The 22,682-nt window shown below is 58.0% G+C and overlaps 1 protein-coding gene across 8 annotated transcripts in view; it reads right to left on the minus strand.

Annotated features, from left to right (window-relative positions):
• EML1 (EMAP like 1) overlaps positions 1–22,682 on the minus strand; it is a 354,659-nt gene that overhangs the window by 196,221 nt on the left and 135,756 nt on the right. For 7 of the 8 annotated variants that reach the window (XM_082275529.1, XM_082275528.1, XM_082275524.1 and 4 more), the window contains exon 1: positions 15,425–15,545. The exons of the other annotated variant lie outside the window; for it this stretch is intronic. In XM_082275529.1, the coding sequence (XP_082131655.1) occupies positions 15,425–15,482 (58 nt within the window). In that variant the 5' untranslated portion in view covers positions 15,483–15,545. Of the gene's footprint in view, positions 1–15,424; positions 15,546–22,682 lie in introns of those variants that run through there. 8 annotated transcript variants of the gene reach the window in all.

The raw sequence follows: 22,682 nt of genomic DNA on the forward strand, positions 1-22,682 counted from the left end.
TATTTCCCCAGACTACCCCCTCTACATTAATCCTGGTATTTCTCCAGACTAGAAGCTCTACCGTACTCCTGGCATTTCTCCAGATTACCCCCTCTACCGTACTCCCAGTATGTCCCAAGACAAACCCCTCTATCATACTTCCAGTATGTCCCCAGACTACCCCCTATACTGTACTTCCTGGCATGTCTCTAGAGTACCCCCTCTACTGTACTCTCAGTATTCCCTCCAGACTACCCCCTCTACTGTACTCCCAGTATGTCCCCAGAGTACCCCCTGTACTGTACTTCTGGTATGTCTCCAGACTATCCCCTCTACCGTACTCCCAGTATGTCCCCAGAGTACCCCCTGTACTGTACTTCTGGTATGTCTCCAGACTATCCCCTCTACCGTACTCCCAGTATGTCCCCAGAGTATCCCCTCTACCGTACTCCCAGTATGTCCCCAGAGTACCCCCTGTACTGTACTTCTGGTATCTCTCCAGACTATCCCCTCTACCATACATCCCAGTATGTCTCCAGACTATCCCCTCTACCATACTCCCAGTATGTCTCCAGACTATCCCCTCTACCATACCCCCAGCATTTCTCTAGACTACCCCCTCTACCGTACTGCTGTTATGTCTCCAGACTCCCCCATCTATCATACTTCGGTTGTGTCTCTGGACTGAATCCTCCAGACTGTCCGCTCCCCCATACTCCCAGAAGTTCCCCAGATTGAGTCCTCCAGGCGGCCCCCTCCCTGCAGACCTGCACTGAGTCACAGAGCTGTACACAGGATGCGTCTATACCAGAGAGGAGCACATGTGGGATTTATCAGGAACGCTCACGCTACAAGCCTAACTGAAGTCAAGCAAATGCCAAAACAGAGCTGACTCGAAGGGAGACAAGTGTGGTGATCCATTAAGTTCCCGAGTTAGTTTTCCTCGGCCGTGCTCATGAATATTAATGGAGAGCAATCCATTGGTGGGATCAATACACATAACCTGTAACAAGATAGTCATTAGTCCAGCTCACTTACGGGAAATCACTTCTGCTGAAGATGTTCTTCTTCCCCACATCCTGCAATAGGCTGCAAATATTGAACGAAGGAAAGAGGTCTGCAACACCCACAGCAACCACTAGGAGTGCGAAGAGTATCGACCTTCCCTCCTTTCCGACTTCTACCCCACCAGAGGACCAGAACCATGAAGCTGCACGTCTGAGTACCAAACACACAGCATAGTGTATATACTGCAAGGGTCAGGGGTGCATAACGAAGGGAAGGGGGTCAGGGGTGCATAACGAAGGGAAGGGGGTCAGGGGTGCATAAAGAAGGCAAGGGGGTCAGGGGTGCATAATGCACAGGGTGCAGAGAGAAAAATGCAAAGGTCAGTAGACAGAATACAATGAAAAATTTCTTTCCTCTCCAAGCTAAAATACCCTCCAGGACAGATCTTCCCCAAATTTTAGATCCCCTCCCCAGTACAGATCCCCACCCCACAGTACAGATCTCCCCCAAATTTTAAATTCCCGCCCCGTACAAATGGCCACCCCTCCCCAGTAAAGATCTCTACCCCACCAGTACAGACCTCCCCCAGTATAGATCTCCCCTTCCTATGATCGCAGCTGAGGAGCTTAGAAGGCCTTTCTCACCCTAATCTGCCTCCAATCAGCTCACTACTTCTAAACTGCCTCTCCCTGAGGACCGATGGGTGTCAGGAGCAGCTGTCATTGCTACCTGCTGCACCACTAACTTGGGGGGGGGGGGGGGTTACTCCCTTATCTTCACCCTTATTGGCTACTGAATTCTGTTTCAATCCATCCACCCCTACAGCCACTGACACCATATATTACGTATCCTATAACACCATATATTACGTATCCTATAACACCATATATTATGTATTCTGTGAAACTTAATTCCAGGACAAGATCCTTTGCGAAGTGCATAGTGAAGACAATCAAGGTGCATGAATTGACCTCCTGATGGCGCCCTCCATGCGGAATAGGAAATGATATTCCTCCTGAACACAAGGAGATGTAATTAGGAAATGGCTCTGGTGTTTCTGCATTGAATTGCATCTCTTTGCTGATTGGTCGATGTTTATACTGAAGGGTGATTAATGCGCCTCTGCTAAAAGCATCGCGCTGATCAATGCACTCTAGATTTCTTTGCATCTTCCTGATTGCTCTCCATTAGTCTAAGACAGGAAATGAGAAACAAGTGACCGAACCCGCATGGAAATCGATCAAAACTTGTCAAAATACATTCTGAATTCTGGGGTTGCAAGTTTAAAAAAAAAAACCCTAAACCCAACCAAACCCTAACCCCAACCCTAACCTAGCCCTAACCTAACCCTAACCCTAACCTAACCCTAACCTAACCCCAACCCTAACCCTAACCTAACCCCAACCCTAACCTAACCCCAACCCTAACCTAGCCCTAACCCCAACCCTAACCCTAACCTAGTCCTAACCCCAACCCTAACCTAGCCCTAACCCCAACCTAGTCCCAACCCAACCAAATCCTAACCCCTACCTCAACCCTAAGCCCTAACCCCAACTTTAATTCCAACCCCAACCTAACCTAACCCAAACCCTAACCCCGACCTCAACCCTAAACCCAAGCAAACTCCATCCAAACCTTAACCCCAACCCTAACCTAACCCTAACCCCGACCTCAACCCTAAACCCAACCAAACTCCATCCAAACCTTAACCCCAACCTCAACCAAACTCCAACCTAGCCCTAACCCCAACCAAACCCTAACCTAACCTAGCCCCAACCCAACCAAATCCTAACCCCTACCCCAACCCCATCCAAACCCTAACCCCAACCTCAACCCTAAGCCCAACCAAACTCCATCCAAACCTTAACCCCAACCTCAACCCTAACCCCAACCAAACTCCAACCTAGCCCCAAACCCAACCAAACCCTAACCTAGCCCCAACCCAACCAAATCCTAACCCCTACTTCAACCCTAAGCCCTAACCCCAACTTTAATTCCAACCCCAACCTAACCTAACCCAAACCCTAACCCCAACCTCAACCCTAACGCCAACCTAGCCTCAACCAAACCCTAACCCCAACCCCATCCAAACCCTAACCCCAACCTCAACCCTAAACCCAACCAAACTCCAACTTAGCCCCAAACATAACCAAACCTTACCTAACCCTAACCTAGCCCCAACCAAATCCTAACCCCTACCTCAACCCTAAGCCCTAACCCCAACTTTAATTCCAACCCCAACCAAATCCTAACCTAGCCCAAAGCCTAACCCCAACCTGGCCTCAACCAAACCCTAACCCCAACCATATCCTAACCCCTAACTCCCAACCCCTTAAAATAAACCCTAACCCCATCCCTAAACCCAACCAAACCCCATCCAAACCTTAACCCCAACCTCAACCCTAACCCCAACCAAACTCCAACCTAGCCCCAAACCCAACCAAACCCCAACCAAACTCCAACCTAGCCCCAAACCCAACCAAACCCTAACCTAACCCTAACCTAGCCCCAACCCAACCAAATCCTAACCCCTGCCTCAACCCTAAGCCCTAACCGCCACATACAGACCTCCACACACACACCTCCACACACACACACACCTCCACACACACAGACCTCCACACACACACCTCCACACACACACACCTCCACACACACACACCTCCACACACACAGACCTCCACACACACAGACCTCCACACACACACCTCCACCTCCTATATGTATCACATTAACCCCGTGAGGCATCACGCTAGAAGAGCAGCCATAATTCATACCACGGACGGCGTCCATCCTCCCGCCATGAGCCGTGACCGTGGGCGGATTTCTGGCACTGGACCAGAATGGCGTCTTCCCGTACACCGCGGATCATCGGACAGAATTGTCATTTATTAATAGTGATATCTGAGCCAACACTTTTATCTCCTACAGACACCGCGGCCTAACGCATTCCTGGCACAGCTCGGCTCTCAGTCATGGCGGAACCAATCATCACTTACAATAGTCAAGCTCCGCCCAGAAGTGGTGAGCCAGTTCTCTATGGTAGCCGCCATGTTGCGTCACATGGTCTTATTATAGTCTTCCAGGTCTATATACCGTATAGTGGGGGAGATAGACCCAGAAAATCCAAGACAGACAACACAATGGGGGCAGGATGTTACGTGTAGATTAATGGAGGCTTCACCTCCCTCTTATTCTAAGACACAGGCTGGGGGCGTGACACAGCTTGTGACTGGCAGAACTCCGCCCACACCATGTTATCACAAAATAATTAAACTTTCATTGCAAATATAAAATTGTATGACAATTTATAACAGTTTAATGATACAAATGATTTCTTTTTCCTCTTTATGAACTGAACATGTGACCAGCAGCGGAGGACTGGAAGCTCCTCCTACTTATGTTTCCCTGCAGACCGGCGGAGAGAGAGTCGGGTCATGTGACAGCTGGATATCCATTGGGGAAAAGAGACTTCGAGGCGATTAGAGTGCCATCATCTGCATACAGGGAGAGTGTACATTATACAGGGTGTGTATCACTTTAAGGGATTTTACCTTCATGCATTGCATGTTGCAGAGGACCCCCCATCCCCCCCCCTTATACTTACCTGAGCCAATCCCCATCCAGCGATGTGCTCCCCCGCCTCTCTCCCTCCTCATTGGGCAGATTGATAGCAGTGGCAGCCATTGGCTCCTGTAAATCACATCCTATAATGAGGAAGTAGGGTGGGGCCAAGTTCTGCTGTCTGTGTCAATAGATGCAGATAGGGTGGCTCGGGAGTGAGCCTGCATGCGTACCCCCATAGAAACTTCCTAAGGGGGCACTCAGTGGAGGGGGGGCAGGGGTGTCAGCGGGGGACCCCATTAGAGGAGAATTGGGGGCCACTCTGTGCAAAACCATTGCAGAGCCGCTGTTCTGCCGAAAATTCCGCCCACGTGACTCTCGGTGACACCCACAGAACAGCGGCAGCCAATAAACTCCGGCACACCATATATGGACATTGGTAATAATGGCCGATACTAACCAACAACATGGCCGCCTCCGAGCCCAACACAACTTTTATCCTCCTTAGCCAATGGTCCAATAATTCCCAGAACCCTCCAATCCTTTCCAGCCGCTGCCCATGTGATCAGCCATGACTCCGCCCATTTATTGGGATCAGTTTGGTTGAGAGCACAAGCAACTGTGAGAGTGAGACGTCCGACGCATTCCGAGAACGTTTCCTGAAACCGATGAATGGAAGAATTTCCTTCCGCTAAAAAAACAAATCGGAAACTTTCCGATCACCGGACAATAAAAACCGATGGGACCCCACAGGGATCAATCAGTGTGATTGGAAGGTGACCCCGCCCCCCAAACTCCACCGCAGGGATCAATCAGTGTGATTGGAAGGTGACCCCGCCCCCCAAACTCCACCGCAGGGATCAATCCATGTGATTGGAAGGTGACCCCGCCCCCCAAACTCCACCGCAAAGATCAATCCGTGTGATTGGAAGGTGACCCCGCCCCCCAAACTCCACCACAGGGATCAATCCATGTGATTGGAAGGTGACCCCGCCCCCCAATTCCACCGCAGAGATCAATCAGTGTGATTGGAAGGTGACCCCGCCCCCCAAATTCCACCGCAGGGATCAATCAGTGTGATTGGAAGGTGACCCCGCCCCCCAAACTCCACCGCAAAGATCAATCCGTGTGATTGGAAGGTGACCCCGCCCCCCAAACTCCACCGCAGGGATCAATCCATGTGATTGGAAGGTGACCCCGCCCCCCAATTCCACCGCAGAGATCAATCAGTGTGATTGGAAGGTGACCCCGCCCCCCAATTCCACCGCAGAGATCAATCCGTGTGATTGGAAGGTGACCCCGCACCACCTGGGGCTCTGCATGTGATAGGCTCTGCCTGGGCCTCTGCATGTGATAGGCTCTGCCTGCCTGCCTGCCTGGGGCTCTGCATGTGATAGGCTCTGCCTGGGGCTCTGCATGTGATAGGCTCTGCCTGGGCCTCTGCATGTGATAGGCTCTGCCTGGGGCTCTGCATGTGATAGGCTCTGCCTGGGGCTCTGCCTGCCTGGGGCTCCGCATGTGATAGGCTCTGCCTGGGGCTCTGCATGTGATAGGCTCTGCCTGCCTGGGGCTCTGCATGTGATAGCCTCTGCCTGGGGCTCTGCATGTGATAGGCTCTGCCTGGGGCTCCGCATGTGATAGGCTCTGCCTGCCTGGGGCTCTGCATGTGATAGGCTCTGCATGTGATAGGCTCTGCCTGGGGCTCCGCATGTGATAGGCTCTGCCTGGGGCTCCGCATGTGATAGGCTCTGCCTGCCTGGGGCTCTGCATGTGATAGGCTCTGCATGTGATAGGCTCTGCCTGCCTGCCTGGGGCTCTGCATGTGATAGGCTCTGCCTGCCTGGGGCTCTGCATGTGATAGGCTCTGCCTGCCTGGGGCTCTGCATGTGATAGGCTCTGCCTGCCTGGGGCTCTGCATGTGATAGGCTCTGCCTGGGGCTCTGCATGTGATAGGCTCTGCCTGCCTGCCTGCCTGGGGTCTCCGCATGTGATAGGCTCTGCCTGGGGCTCTGCCTGCCTGGGGCTCTGCATGTGATAGGCTCTGCCTGGGGCTCTGCATGTGATAGGCTCTGCCTGCCTGGGGCTCTGCATGTGATAGGCTCTGCCTGGGGCTCTGCATGTGATAGGCTCTGCCTGGGGCTCCGCATGTGATAGGCTCTGCCTGCCTGGGGCTCTGCATGTGATAGGCTCTGCCTGGGGCTCCGCATGTGATAGGCTCTGCCTGGGGCTCCGCATGTGATAGGCTCTGCCTGGGGCTCTGCATGTGATAGGCTCTGCCTGCCTGGGGCTCTGCATGTGATAGCCTCTGCCTGGGGCTCTGCATGTGATAGGCTCTGCCTGGGGCTCCGCATGTGATAGGCTCTGCCTGGGGCTCCGCATGTGATAGGCTCTGCCTGGGGCTCTGCATGTGATAGGCTCTGCCTGCCTGGGGCTCTGCATGTGATAGGCTCTGCATGTGATAGGCTCTGCCTGGGGCTCCGCATGTGATAGGCTCTGCCTGGGGCTCCGCATGTGATAGGCTCTGCCTGCCTGGGGCTCTGCATGTGATAGGCTCTGCATGTGATAGGCTCTGCCTGCCTGCCTGGGGCTCTGCATGTGATAGGCTCTGCCTGCCTGGGGCTCTGCATGTGATAGGCTCTGCCTGCCTGGGGCTCTGCATGTGATAGGCTCTGCCTGGGGCTCTGCATGTGATAGGCTCTGCCTGGGGCTCCGCATGTGATAGGCTCTGCCTGCCTGGGGCTCTGCATGTGATAGGCTCTGCCTGCCTGGGGCTCTGCATGTGATAGGCTCTGCCTGGGGCTCTGCATGTGATAGGCTCTGCCTGGGGCTCCGCATGTGATAGGCTCTGCCTGGGGCTCTGCATGTGATAGGCTCTGCCTGGGGCTCTGCATGTGATAGGATCTGCCTGCCTGGGGCTCTGCATGTGATAGGCTCTGCCTGGGGCTCCGCATGTGATAGGCTCTGCCTGGGGCTCTGCATGTGATAGGCTCTGCCTGGGGCTCTGCATGTGATAGGCTCTGCCTGCCTGGGGCTCTGCATGTGATAGGCTCTGCCTGGGGCTCTGCATGTGATAGGCTCTGCCTGGGGCTCCGCATGTGATAGGCTCTGACTGCCTGGGGCTCTGCATGTGATAGGCTCTGCCTGCCTGGGGCTCTGCATGTGATAGGCTCTGCCTGCCTGGGGCTCTGCATGTGATAGGCTCTGCCTGGGGCTCTGCATGTGATAGGCTCTGCCTGCCTGGGGCTCTGCATGTGATAGGCTCTGCCTGGGGCTCTGCATGTGATAGGCTCTGCCTGGGGCTCCGCATGTGATAGGCTCTGCCTGCCTGGGGCTCTGCATGTGATAGGCTCTGCCTGCCTGCCTGCCTGGGGCTCTGCATGTGATAGGCTCTGCCTGGGGCTCTGCATGTGATAGGCTCTGCCTGGGCCTCTGCATGTGATAGGCTCTGCCTGCCTGCCTGGGGCTCCGCATGTGATAGGCTCTGCCTGGGGCTCTGCATGTGATAGGCTCTGCCTGCCTGGGGCTCCGCATGTGATAGGCTCTGCCTGGGGCTCTGCATGTGATAGGCTCTGCCTGCCTGGGCCTCTGCATGTGATAGGCTCTGCCTGCCTGCCTGCCTGGGGCTCTGCATGTGATAGGCTCTGCCTGGGGCTCTGCATGTGATAGGCTCTGCCTGCCTGCCTGGGGCTCCGCATGTGATAGGCTCTGCCTGGGGCTCTGCATGTGATAGGCTCTGCCTGCCTGGGGCTCTGCATGTGATAGGCTCTGCCTGGGGCTCTGCATGTGATAGGCTCTGCCTGCCTGGGGCTCTGCATGTGATAGGCTCTGCCTGCCTGGGGCTCTGCATGTGATAGGCTCTGCCTGGGGCTCCGCATGTGATAGGCTCTGCCTGCCTGGGGCTCTGCATGTGATAGGCTCTGCCTGGGGCTCCGCATGTGATAGGCTCTGCCTGGGGCTCTGCATGTGATAGGCTCTGCCTGGGGCTCCGCATGTGATAGGCTCTGCCTGGGGCTCCGCATGTGATAGGCTCTGCCTGGGGCTCTGCATGTGATAGGATCTGCCTGCCTGGGGCTCTGCATGTGATAGGCTCTGCCTGGGGCTCCGCATGTGATAGGCTCTGCATGTGATAGGCTCTGCCTGCCTGGGGCTCTGCATGTGATAGGCTCTGCCTGCCTGCCTGGGGCTCTGCATGTGATAGGCTCTGCCTGGGGCTCTGCATGTGATAGGCTCTGCATGTGATAGGCTCTGCCTGGGGCTCCGCATGTGATAGGCTCTGCCTGGGGCTCCGCATGTGATAGGCTCTGCCTGCCTGGGGCTCTGCATGTGATAGGCTCTGCATGTGATAGGCTCTGCCTGCCTGCCTGGGGCTCTGCATGTGATAGGCTCTGCCTGCCTGGGGCTCTGCATGTGATAGGCTCTGCCTGGGGCTCTGCATGTGATAGGCTCTGCCTGCCTGGGGCTCTGCATGTGATAGGCTCTGCCTGGGGCTCTGCATGTGATAGGCTCTGCCTGGGGCTCCGCATGTGATAGGCTCTGCCTGGGGCTCTGCATGTGATAGGATCTGCCTGCCTGGGGCTCTGCATGTGATAGGCTCTGCCTGGGGCTCCGCATGTGATAGGCTCTGCCTGGGGCTCTGCATGTGATAGGCTCTGCCTGCCTGGGGCTCTGCATGTGATAGGCTCTGCCTGGGGCTCCGCATGTGATAGGCTCTGCATGTGATAGGCTCTGCATGTGATAGGCTCTGCCTGCCTGCCTGGGGCTCTGCATGTGATAGGCTCTGCCTGGGGCTCTGCATGTGATAGGCTCTGCCTGCCTGGGGCTCTGCATGTGATAGGCTCTGCCTGGGGCTCTGCATGTGATAGGCTCTGCCTGGGGCTCCGCATGTGATAGGCTCTGCCTGCCTGGGGCTCTGCATGTGATAGGCTCTGCCTGGGGCTCCGCATGTGATAGGCTCTGCCTGGGGCTCCGCATGTGATAGGCTCTGCCTGGGGCTCTGCATGTGATAGGCTCTGCCTGCCTGGGGCTCTGCATGTGATAGCCTCTGCCTGGGGCTCTGCATGTGATAGGCTCTGCCTGGGGCTCCGCATGTGATAGGCTCTGCCTGGGGCTCTGCATGTGATAGGCTCTGCCTGCCTGGGGCTCTGCATGTGATAGGCTCTGCCTGGGGCTCCGCATGTGATAGGCTCTGCCTGCCTGGGGCTCTGCATGTGATAGGCTCTGCATGTGATAGGCTCTGCCTGCCTGCCTGGGGCTCTGCATGCGATAGGCTCTGCCTGCCTGGGGCTCTGCATGTGATAGGCTCTGCCTGGGGCTCTGCATGTGATAGGCTCTGCCTGGGGCTCCGCATGTGATAGGCTCTGCCTGCCTGGGGCTCTGCATGTGATAGGCTCTGCCTGCCTGGGGCTCTGCATGTGATAGGCTCTGCCTGCCTGGGGCTCTGCATGTGATAGGCTCTGCCTGGGGCTCCGCATGTGATAGGCTCTGCCTGGGGCTCTGCATGTGATAGGATCTGCCTGCCTGGGGCTCTGCATGTGATAGGCTCTGCCTGGGGCTCCGCATGTGATAGGCTCTGCATGTGATAGGCTCTGCCTGCCTGGGGCTCTGCATGTGATAGGCTCTGCCTGGGGCTCTGCATGTGATAGGCTCTGCATGTGATAGGCTCTGCATGTGATAGGCACTGCCTGGGGCTCTGCATGTGATAGGATCTGCCTGCCTGGGGCTCTGCATGTGATAGGCTCTGCCTGGGGCTCCGCATGTGATAGGCTCTGCATGTGATAGGCTCTGCATGTGATAGGCTCTGCATGTGATAGGCTCTGCCTGCCTGGGGCTCTGCATGTGATAGGCTCTGCCTGGGGCTCTGCATGTGATAGGCTCTGCATGTGATAGGCTCTGCCTGGGGCTCCGCATGTGATAGGCTCTGCCTGGGGCTCCGCATGTGATAGGCTCTGCCTGCCTGGGGCTCTGCATGTGATAGGCTCTGCATGTGATAGGCTCTGCCTGCCTGCCTGGGGCTCTGCATGTGATAGGCTCTGCCTGCCTGGGGCTCTGCATGTGATAGGCTCTGCCTGGGGCTCCGCATGTGATAGGCTCTGCCTGCCTGGGGCTCTGCATGTGATAGGCTCTGCCTGCCTGGGGCTCTGCATGTGATAGGCTCTGCCTGGGGCTCTGCATGTGATAGGCTCTGCCTGGGGCTCCGCATGTGATAGGCTCTGCCTGGGGCTCTGCATGTGATAGGATCTGCCTGCCTGGGGCTCTGCATGTGATAGGCTCTGCCTGGGGCTCCGCATGTGATAGGCTCTGCCTGGGGCTCTGCATGTGATAGGCTCTGCCTGCCTGGGGCTCCGCATGTGATAGGCTCTGCATGTGATAGGCTCTGCATGTGATAGGCTCTGCTTGCCTGGGGCTCTGCATGTGATAGGCTCTGCCTGCCTGCCTGGGGCTCTGCATGTGATAGGCTCTGCCTGGGGCTCCGCATGTGATAGGCTCTGCCTGGGGCTCTGCATGTGATAGGCTCTGCCTGGGGCTCTGCATGTGATAGGCTCTGCCTGGGGCTCTGCATGTGATAGGCTCTGCCTGGGGCTCTGCATGTGATAGGCTCTGCCTGGGGCTCTGCATGTGATAGGCTCTGCCTGGGGCTCCGCATGTGATAGGCTCTGCCTGGGGCTCTGCATGTGATAGGATCTGCCTGCCTGGGGCTCTGCATGTGATAGGCTCTGCCTGGGGCTCCGCATGTGATAGGCTCTGCCTGGGGCTCTGCATGTGATAGGCTCTGCCTGCCTGGGGCTCCGCATGTGATAGGCTCTGCATGTGATAGGCTCTGCATGTGATAGGCTCTGCCTGCCTGGGGCTCTGCATGTGATAGGCTCTGCCTGCCTGCCTAGGGCTCTGCATGTGATAGGCTCTGCCTGGGGCTCCGCATGTGATAGGCTCTGCCTGGGGCTCTGCATGTGATAGGCTCTGCCTGGGGCTCTGCATGTGATAGGCTCTGCCTGGGGCTCTGCATGTGATAGGCTCTGCCTGCCTGCCTGGGGCTCTGCATGTGATAGGCTCTGCCTGGGGCTCTGCATGTGATAGGCTCTGCCTGGGGCTCTGCATGTGATAGGCTCTGCCTGGGGCTCCGCATGTGATAGGCTCTGCCTGGGGCTCCGCATGTGATAGGCTCTGCCTGGGGCTCTGCATGTGATAGGCTCTGCCTGGGGCTCTGCATGTGATAGGCTCTGCCTGGGGCTCTGCATGTGATAGGCTCTGCCTGGGGCTCTGCATGTGATAGGCTCTGCCTGGGGCTCTGCATGTGATAGGCTCTGCCTGGGGCTCCGCATGTGATAGGCTCTGCCTGGGGCTCTGCATGTGATAGGCTTTGCCTGGGGCTCTGCATGTGATAGGCTCTGCCTGGGGCTCTGCATGTGATAGGCTCTGCCTGGGGCTCTGCATGTGATAGGCTCTGCCTGGGGCTCTGCATGTGATAGGCTCTGCCTGGGGCTCTGCATGTGATAGGCTCTGCCTGGGGCTCTGCATGTGATAGGCTCTGCCTGGGGCTCTGCATGTGATAGGCTCTGCCTGGGGCTCCGCATGTGATAGGCTCTGCCTGGGGCTCTGCATGTGATAGGCTCTGCCTGCCTGGGGCTCTGCATGTGATAGGCTCTGCCTGGGGCTCTGCATGTGATAGGCTCTGCCTGGGGCTCTGCATGTGATAGGCTCTGCCTGGGGCTCCGCATGTGATAGGCTCTGCCTGGGGCTCTGCATGTGATAGGATCTGCCTGCCTGGGGCTCTGCATGTGATAGGCTCTGCCTGGGGCTCCGCATGTGATAGGCTCTGCCTGGGGCTCTGCATGTGATAGGCTCTGCCTGCCTGGGGCTCCGCATGTGATAGGCTCTGCATGTGATAGGCTCTGCATGTGATAGGCTCTGCCTGCCTGGGGCTCTGCATGTGATAGGCTCTGCCTGCCTGCCTGGGGCTCTGCATGTGATAGGCTCTGCCTGGGGCTCCGCATGTGATAGGCTCTGCCTGGGGCTCCGCATGTGATAGGCTCTGCCTGGGGCTCTGCATGTGATAGGCTCTGCCTGGGGCTCTGCATGTGATAGGCTCTGCCTGCCTGCCTGGGGCTCTGCATGTGATAGGCTCTGCCTGGGGCTCTGCATGTGATAGGCTCTGCCTGGGGCTCTGCATGTGATAGGCTCTGCCTGGGGCTCTGCATGTGATAGGCTCTGCCTGGGGCTCCGCATGTGATAGGCTCTGCCTGGGGCTCTGCATGTGATAGGCTCTGCCTGGGGCTCTGCATGTGATAGGCTCTGCCTGGGGCTCTGCATGTGATAGGCTCTGCCTGCCTGCCTGGGGCTCTGCATGCGATAGGCTCTGCCTGGGGCTCTGCATGTGATAGGCTCTGCCTGGGGCTCTGCATGTGATAGGCTCTGCCTGGGGCTCTGCATGTGATAGGCTCTGCCTGGGGCTCTGCATGTGATAGGCTCTGCCTGGGGCTCTGCATGTGATAGGCTCTGCCTGCCTGGGGCTCCGCATGTGATAGGCTCTGCATGTGATAGGCTCTGCATGTGATAGGCTCTGCCTGCCTGGGGCTCTGCATGTGATAGGCTCTGCCTGCCTGCCTGGGGCTCTGCATGTGATAGGCTCTGCCTGGGGCTCCGCATGTGATAGGCTCTGCCTGGGGCTCTGCATGTGATAGGCTCTGCCTGGGGCTCTGCATGTGATAGGCTCTGCCTGCCTGGGGCTCCGCATGTGATAGGCTCTGCATGTGATAGGCTCTGCATGTGATAGGCTCTGCATGTGATAGGCTCTGCTTGCCTGGGGCTCTGCATGTGATAGGCTCTGCCTGCCTGCCTGGGGCTCTGCATGTGATAGGCTCTGCCTGGGGCTCCGCATGTGATAGGCTCTGCCTGGGGCTCTGCATGTGATAGGCTCTGCCTGGGGCTCTGCATGTGATAGGCTCTGCCTGGGGCTCTGCATGTGATAGGCTCTGCCTGGGGCTCTGCATGTGATAGGCTCTGCCTGGGGCTCTGCATGTGATAGGCTCTGCCTGGGGCTCCGCATGTGATAGGCTCTGCCTGGGGCTCTGCATGTGATAGGATCTGCCTGCCTGGGGCTCTGCATGTGATAGGCTCTGCCTGGGGCTCCGCATGTGATAGGCTCTGCCTGGGGCTCTGCATGTGATAGGCTCTGCCTGCCTGGGGCTCCGCATGTGATAGGCTCTGCATGTGATAGGCTCTGCATGTGATAGGCTCTGCATGTGATAGGCTCTGCCTGCCTGGGGCTCTGCATGTGATAGGCTCTGCCTGGGGCTCCGCATGTGATAGGCTCTGCCTGGGGCTCTGCATGTGATAGGCTCTGCCTGCCTGGGGCTCCGCATGTGATAGGCTCTGCATGTGATAGGCTCTGCATGTGATAGGCTCTGCCTGCCTGGGGCTCTGCATGTGATAGGCTCTGCCTGCCTGCCTGGGGCTCTGCATGTGATAGGCTCTGCCTGGGGCTCCGCATGTGATAGGCTCTGCCTGGGGCTCTGCATGTGATAGGCTCTGCCTGGGGCTCTGCATGTGATAGGCTCTGCCTGGGGCTCTGCATGTGATAGGCTCTGCCTGCCTGCCTGGGGCTCTGCATGTGATAGGCTCTGCCTGGGGCTCTGCATGTGATAGGCTCTGCCTGGGGCTCTGCATGTGATAGGCTCTGCCTGGGGCTCCGCATGTGATAGGCTCTGCCTGGGGCTCTGCATGTGATAGGATCTGCCTGCCTGGGGCTCTGCATGTGATAGGCTCTGCCTGGGGCTCCGCATGTGATAGGCTCTGCCTGGGGCTCTGCATGTGATAGGCTCTGCCTGCCTGGGGCTCCGCATGTGATAGGCTCTGCATGTGATAGGCTCTGCATGTGATAGGCTCTGCCTGCCTGGGGCTCTGCATGTGATAGGCTCTGCCTGCCTGCCTGGGGCTCTGCATGTGATAGGCTCTGCCTGGGGCTCTGCATGTGATAGGCTCTGCCTGGGGCTCTGCATGTGATAGGCTCTGCCTGGGGCTCCGCATGTGATAGGCTCTGCCTGGGGCTCTGCATGTGATAGGATCTGCCTGCCTGGGGCTCTGCATGTGATAGGCTCTGCCTGGGGCTCCGCATGTGATAGGCTCTGCCTGGGGCTCTGCATGTGATAGGCTCTGCCTGCCTGGGGCTCCGCATGTGATAGGCTCTGCATGTGATAGGCTCTGCATGTGATAGGCTCTGCCTGCCTGGGGCTCTGCATGTGATAGGCTCTGCCTGCCTGCCTGGGGCTCTGCATGTGATAGGCTCTGCCTGGGGCTCCGCATGTGATAGGCTCTGCCTGGGGCTCTGCATGTGATAGGCTCTGCCTGCCTGCCTGGGGCTCTGCATGTGATAGGCTCTGCCTGGGGCTCTGCATGTGATAGGCTCTGCCTGGGGCTCTGCATGTGATAGGCTCTGCCTGGGGCTCTGCATGTGATAGGCTCTGCCTGGGGCTCTGCATGTGATAGGCTCTGCCTGGGGCTCTGCATGTGATAGGCTCTGCCTGGGGCTCTGCATGTGATAGGCTCTGCCTGGGGCTCTGCATGTGATAGGCTCTGCCTGGGGCTCTGCATGTGATAGGCTCTGCCTGGGGCTCTGGAATTTGGAGGCCAAGTCAACACCTCCAGCTCATATTTCGGTTCCTCAGACCCCTCCCCCATCGCTCCGGTTCTGGGGTTCCCCCTCCCCCATTCACTGACCATCCACTTCAGGGACAACATGTTCTCCCCTCCCCCCCCCCCCCTGTCACCGGATAACCCGCTCACAATCTTCTGTCTGATCGGTGCATGGGGGGAGGGGGGAAGACTTTCATAGTACCGACACACATACCGGTCCCCCCTCCCCCTCCCCGGTACTCACCGTGACAGAAGGAGAAGAGCGGGGCGGTGTCATACAGAGCGGAGTATCCGTCCTCCATACTGCCCGATCCTCCTCACCACGCCCCCTCTGTTACCATGACAACCGCCAGACAGACTACCGGCGAAACTGACCCCGCCCCCTCCCAGAACCGCCCCCTCACCCAGGAGAAATCATTAACCCTTCCCCGCCCCTGAACGCCGACTCCGCCCCCTGCCCGCCTCTTAATACCGAACTCTAATTCATCACCCGATACCAACACAGCTCCCGCTTCCCTCTCTCTCCTCATTGGTCCCGCTGTCCCTCTCTCTCCTCATTGGTCCCTCTGTCCCTCTCTCCTCATTGGTCCCTCTGTCCCCCCTCTCTCCTCATTGGTCCCTCTGTCCCCCCTCTCTCCTCATTGGTCCCTCTGTCCCTCTCTCTCCACTCATTGGTCCCGCTGTCCCTCTCTCTCCCCTCATTGGTCCCTCTGTCCCTCTCTCCTCCTCATTGGTCCCGCTGTCCCTCTCTCCTCCTCATTGGTCCCGCTGTCCCTCTCTCTCCTCATTGGTCCCTCTGTCCCTCTCTCTCCTCATTGGTCCCTCTGTCCCTCTCTCTCCTCATTGGTCCCTCTGTCCCCCCTCTCTCCTCCTCTTTGGTCCCGCTGTCCCTCTCTCTCCTCATTGGTCCCGCTGCCCCTCTCTCTCCACTCATTGGTCCCTCTGTCCCCCCTCTCTCCTCATTGGTCCCGCTGTCCCTCTCTCCTCATTGGTCCCTCTGTCCCCCCTCTCTCCTCATTGGTCCCTCTGTCCCTCTCTCTCCACTCATTGGTCCCGCTGTCCCTCTCTCTCCCCTCATTGGTCCCTCAGTCCCTCTCTCTCCTCCTCATTGGTCCCGCTGTCCCTCTCTCCTCCTCATTGGTCCCGCTGTCCCTCTCTCTCCTCATTGGTCCCTCTGTCCCTCTCTCTCCTCATTGGTCCCTCTGTCCCTCTCTCTCCTCATTGGTCCCTCTGTCCCCCCTCTCTCCTCCTCTTTGGTCCCGCTGTCCCTCTCTCTCCTCATTGGTCCCGCTGTCCCTCTCTCTCCACTCATTGGTCCCTCTGTCCCCCCTCTCTCCTCATTGGTCCCGCTGTCCCTCTCTCCTCATTGGTCCCTCTGTCCCCCCTCTCTCCTCATTGGTCCCTCTGTCCCTCTCTCTCCTCCTCATTGGTCCCGCTGTCCCTCTCTCCTCATTGGTCCCTCTGTCCCCCCTCTCTCCTCATTGGTCCCGCTGTCCCTCTCTCCTCCTCATTGGTCCCTCTGTCCCTCTCTCTCCACTCATTGGTCCCGCTGTCCCTCTCTCTCCCCTCATTGGTCCCTCTGTCCCTCTCTCTCCTCCTCATTGGTCCCTCTGTCCCTCTCTCTCCTCCTCATTGGTCCCTCTGTCCCTCTCTCTCCTCATTGGTCCCGCTGTCCCTCTCTCTCCCCTCATTGGTCCCTCTGTCCCTCTCTCTCCTCATTGGTCCCGCTGTCCCTCTCTCTCCCCTCATTGGTCCCTCTGTCCCTCTCTCTCCTCCTCATTGGTCCCGCTGTCCCTCTCTCTCCTCCTCATTGGTCCCTCTGTCCCTCTCTCTCCTCATTGGTCCCTCTGTCCCTCTCTCTCCTCATTGGTCCCTCTGTCCCTTTCTCTCCTCATTGGTCCCTCTGTCCCTCTCTCTCCTCCTCATTGGTCCCTCTGTCCCTCTCTCCTCCTCATTGGTCCCTCTGTCCCTCTCTCTCCTCATTGGTCCCTCTGTCCCCCCTCTCTCCTCCTCTTTGGTCCCGCTGTCCCTCTCTCCTCCTCATTGGTCCCGCTGTCCCTCTCTCTCCTCATTGGTCCCGCTGTCCCTCTCTCTCCACTCATTGGTCCCTCTGTCCCCCCTCTCTCCTCATTGGTCCCGCTGTCCCTCTCTCCTCATTGGTCCCTCTGTCCCCCCTCTCTCCTCATTGGTCCCTCTGTCCCTCTCTCTCCACTCATTGGTCCCGCTGTCCCTCTCTCTCCCCTCATTGGTCCCTCTGTCCCTCTCTCTCCTCCTCATTGGTCCCGCTGTCCCTCTCTCCTCATTGGTCCCTCTGTCCCCCCTCTCTCCTCATTGGTCCCTCTGTCCCTCTCTCTCCACTCATTGGTCCCGCTGTCCCTCTCTCTCCCCTCATTGGTCCCTCTGTCCCTCTCTCTCCTCCTCATTGGTCCCTCTGTCCCTCTCTCTCCTCCTCATTGGTCCCTCTGTCCCTCTCTCTCCTCATTGGTCCCGCTGTCCCTCTCTCTCCCCTCATTGGTCCCTCTGTCCCTCTCTCTCCCCTCATTGGTCCCGCTGTCCCTCTCTCCCCTCATTGGTCCCTCTGTCCCTCTCTCTCCTCCTCATTGGTCCCTCTGTCCCTCTCTCTCCTCATTGGTCCCTCTGTCCCTTTCTCTCCTCATTGGTCCCTCTGTCCCTCTCTCTCCTCCTCATTGGTCCCTCTGTCCCTCTCTCCTCCTCATTGGTCCCTCTGTCCCTCTCTCTCCTCATTGGTCCCGCTGTTCCTCTCTCCTCCTCATTGGTCCCGCTGTCCCTCTCTCTCCTCATTGGTCCCGCTGTCCCTCTCTCTCCCCTCATTGGTCCCTCTGTCCCTCTCTCTCCCCTCATTGGTCCCGCTGTCCCTCTCTCCCCTCATTGGTCCCTCTGTCCCTCTCTCTCCTCCTCATTGGTCCCTCTGTCCCTCTCTCTCCTCATTGGTCCCTCTTTCCCTCTCTCTCCTCATTGGTCCCGCTGTCCCTCTCTCTCCTCATTGGTCCCGCTGTCCCTCTCTCTCCTCATTGGTCCCGCTGTCCCTCTCTCTCCTCATTGGTCCCTCTGTCCCTCTCTCCTCATTGGTCCCTCTGTCCCCCCTCTCTCCTCATTGGTCCCTCTGTCCCCCCTCTCTCCTCATTGGTCCCTCTGTCCCTCTCTCCTCCTCATTGGTCCCGCTGTCCCTCTCTCTCCTCATTGGTCCCTCTGTCCCTCTCTCCTCATTGGTCCCTCTGTCCCCCCTCTCTCCTCATTGGTCCCTCTGTCCCTCTCTCTCCACTCATTGGTCCCGCTGTCCCTCTCTCTCCCCTCATTGGTCCCTCTGTCCCTCTCTCTCCTCCTCATTGGTCCCTCTGTCCCTCTCTCTCCTCATTGGTCCCGCTGTCCCTCTCTCTCCCCTCATTGGTCCCTCTGTCCCTCTCTCTCCTCCTCATTGGTCCCGCTGTCCCTCTCTCTCCTCCTCATTGGTCCCTCTGTCCCTCTCTCTCCTCATTGGTCCCTCTGTCCCTCTCTCTCCTCATTGGTCCCTCTGTCCCTCTCTGTCCTCCTCATTGGTCCCTCTGTCCCTCTCTCTCCTCCTCATTGGTCCCGCTGTCCCTCTCTCCCCTCATTGGTCCCTCTGTCCCTCTCTCTCCTCCTCATTGGTCCCTCTGTCCCTCTCTCTCCTCATTGGTCCCTCTGTCCCTTTCTCTCCTCATTGGTCCCTCTGTCCCTCTCTCTCCTCCTCATTGGTCCCTCTGTCCCTCTCTCCTCCTCATTGGTCCCTCTGTCCCTCTCTCTCCTCATTGGTCCCGCTGTTCCTCTCTCCTCCTCATTGGTCCCGCTGTCCCTCTCTCCTCCTCATTGGTCCCGCTGTCCCTCTCTCTCCTCATTGGTCCCTCTGTCCCTCTCTCTCCTCATTGGTCCCTCTGTCCCCCCTCTCTCCTCCTCTTTGGTCCCGCTGTCCCTCTCTCCTCCTCATTGGTCCCGCTGTCCCTCTCTCTCCTCATTGGTCCCGCTGTCCCTCTCTCTCCACTCATTGGTCCCTCTGTCCCCCCTCTCTCCTCATTGGTCCCGCTGTCCCTCTCTCCTCATTGGTCCCTCTGTCCCCCCTCTCTCCTCATTGGTCCCTCTGTCCCTCTCTCTCCACTCATTGGTCCCGCTGTCCCTCTCTCTCCCCTCATTGGTCCCTCTGTCCCTCTCTCTCCTCCTCATTGGTCCCTCTGTCCCTCTCTCTCCTCCTCATTGGTCCCTCTGTCCCTCTCTCTCCTCATTGGTCCCGCTGTCCCTCTCTCTCCCCTCATTGGTCCCTCTGTCCCTCTCTCTCCCCTCATTGGTCCCGCTGTCCCTCTCTCCCCTCATTGGTCCCTCTGTCCCTCTCTCTCCTCCTCATTGGTCCCTCTGTCCCTCTCTCTCTTCATTGGTCCCTCTGTCCCTCTCTCTCCTCATTGGTCCCTCTGTCCCTCTCTGTCCTCCTCATTGGTCCCTCTGTCCCTCTCTCTCCTCCTCATTGGTCCCGCTGTCCCTCTCTCCCCTCATTGGTCCCTCTGTCCCTCTCTCTCCTCCTCATTGGTCCCTCTGTCCCTCTCTCTCCTCATTGGTCCCTCTGTCCCTCTCTCTCCTCATTGGTCCCTCTGTCCCTCTCTGTCCTCCTCATTGGTCCCTCTGTCCCTCTCTCTCCTCATTGGTCCCTCTGTCCCTCTCTCCCCTAATTGGTCCCGCTGTCCCTCTCTCTCCTCATTGGTCCCGCTGTCCCTCTCTCTCCTCCTCATTGGTCCCTCAGTCCCTCTCTCCTCCTCATTGGTCCCTCTGTCCCTCTCTCTCCTCCTCATTGGTCCCTCAGTCCCTCTCTCCTCCTCATTGGTCCCTCTGTCCCTCTCTGCCCTCCTCATTGGTCCCGCTGTCCCTCTCTCCTCCTCATTGGTCCCTCTGTCCCTCTCTCTCCTCATTGGTCCCTCAGTCCCTCTCTCTCCTCATTGTTCCCTCTGTCCCTCTCTCTCCTCATTGTTCCCTCTGTCCCTCTCTCTCCTCATTGGTCCCTCAGTCCCTCTCTCTCTCCTCATTGGTCCCGCTGTCCCTCTCTCTCTCCTCATTGGTCCCTCAGTCCCTCTCTCTCCTCATTGGTCCCGCTGTTCCTCTCTCCCCTCATTGGTCCCTCTGTCCCTCTCTCCCCTCATTGGTCCCTCAGTCCCTCTCTCTCCTCATTGGTCCCGCTGTTCCTCTCTCCCCTCATTGGTCCCTCTGTCCCTCTCTCCTCCTCATTGGTCCCTCTGTCCCTCTCTCTCCTCATTGGTCCCTCAGTCCCTCTCTCTCCTCATTGGTCCCGCTGTTCCTCTCTCCCCTCATTGGTCCCTCTGTCCCTCTCTCCTCCTCATTGGTCCCTCTGTCCCTCTCTCTCCTCCTCATTGGTCCCTCTGTCCCCCCTCTCTCCTCCTCTTTGGTCCCGCTGTCCCTCTCTCCTCCTCATTGGTCCCGCTGTCCCTCTCTCTCCTCATTGGTCCCGCTGTCCCTCTCTCTCCACTCATTGGTCCCTCTGTCCCCCCTCTCTCCTCATTGGTCCCGCTGTCCCTCTCTCCTCATTGGTCCCTCTGTCCCCCCTCTCTCCTCATTGGTCCCTCTGTCCCTCTCTCTCCACTCATTGGTCCCGCTGTCCCTCTCTCTCCCCTCATTGGTCCCTCTGTCCCTCTCTCTCCTCCTCATTGGTCCCGCTGTCCCTCTCTCCTCATTGGTCCCTCTGTCCCCCCTCTCTCCTCATTGGTCCCTCTGTCCCTCTCTCTCCACTCATTGGTCCCGCTGTCCCTCTCTCTCCCCTCATTGGTCCCTCTGTCCCTCTCTCTCCTCCTCATTGGTCCCTCTGTCCCTCTCTCTCCTCCTCATTGGTCCCTCTGTCCCTCTCTCTCCTCATTGGTCCCGCTGTCCCTCTCTCTCCCCTCATTGGTCCCTCTGTCCCTCTCTCTCCCCTCATTGGTCCCTCTGTCCCTCTCTCTCCCCTCATTGGTCCCGCTGTCCCTCTCTCCCCTCATTGGTCCCTCTGTCCCTCTCTCTCCTCCTCATTGGTCCCTCTGTCCCTCTCTCTCCTCATTGGTCCCTCTGTCCCTCTCTCTCCTCATTGGTCCCTCTGTCCCTCTCTGTCCTCCTCATTGGTCCCTCTGTCCCTCTCTCTCCTCCTCATTGGTCCCGCTGTCCCTCTCTCCCCTCATTGGTCCCTCTGTCCCTCTCTCTCCTCCTCATTGGTCCCTCTGTCCCTCTCTCTCCTCATTGGTCCCTCTGTCCCTCTCTCTCCTCATTGGTCCCTCTGTCCCTCTCTGTCCTCCTCATTGGTCCCTCTGTCCCTCTCTCTCCTCATTGGTCCCTCTGTCCCTCTCTCCCCTAATTGGTCCCGCTGTCCCTCTCTCTCCTCATTGGTCCCGCTGTCCCTCTCTCTCCTCCTCATTGGTCCCTCAGTCCCTCTCTCCTCCTCATTGGTCCCTCTGTCCCTCTCTCTCCTCCTCATTGGTCCCTCAGTCCCTCTCTCCTCCTCATTGGTCCCTCTGTCCCTCTCTGCCCTCCTCATTGGTCCCGCTGTCCCTCTCTCCTCCTCATTGGTCCCTCTGTCCCTCTCTCTCCTCATTGGTCCCTCAGTCCCTCTCTCTCCTCATTGTTCCCTCTGTCCCTCTCTCTCCTCATTGTTCCCTCTGTCCCTCTCTCTCCTCATTGTTCCCTCTGTCCCTCTCTCTCCTCATTGGTCCCTCAGTCCCTCTCTCTCTCCTCATTGGTCCCGCTGTCCCTCTCTCTCTCCTCATTGGTCCCTCAGTCCCTCTCTCTCCTCATTGGTCCCGCTGTTCCTCTCTCCCCTCATTGGTCCCTCTGTCCCTCTCTCCCCTCATTGGTCCCTCAGTCCCTCTCTCTCCTCATTGGTCCCGCTGTTCCTCTCTCCCCTCATTGGTCCCTCTGTCCCTCTCTCCTCCTCATTGGTCCCTCTGTCCCTCTCTCTCCTCATTGGTCCCTCAGTCCCTCTCTCTCCTCATTGGTCCCGCTGTTCCTCTCTCCCCTCATTGGTCCCTCTGTCCCTCTCTCCTCCTCATTGGTCCCTCTGTCCCTCTCTCTCCTCCTCATTGGTCCCTCTGTCCCTCTCTCTCCTCATTGGTCCCTCTGTCCCTCTCTCTCCTCATTGGTCCCTCAGTCCCTCTCTCTCCTCATTGGTCCCGCTGTCTCTCTCTCCCCTCATTGGTCCCGCTGTCCCTCTCTCCCCTAATTGGTCCCGCTGTCCCTCTCTCTCCTCATTGGTCCCGCTGTCCCTCTCTCTCCTCCTCATTGGTCCCTCTGTCCCTCTCTCCTCCTCATTGGTCCCGCTGTCCCTCTCTCCTCCTCATTGGTCCCTCTGTCCCTCTCTCTCCTCATTGGTCCCTCAGTCCCTCTCTCTCCTCATTGGTCCCTCTGTCCCTCTCTCCTCCTCATTGGTCCCTCAGTCCCTCTCTCTCTCCTCATTGGTCCCTCAGTCCCTCTCTCTCCTCATTGGTCCCTCTGTCCCTCTCTCTCCT

This window comes from Pelophylax lessonae (assembly GCF_965119305.1).
Source record: "Pelophylax lessonae genome assembly, chromosome: 13".
NCBI lineage: Eukaryota > Metazoa > Chordata > Amphibia > Anura > Ranidae > Pelophylax > Pelophylax lessonae.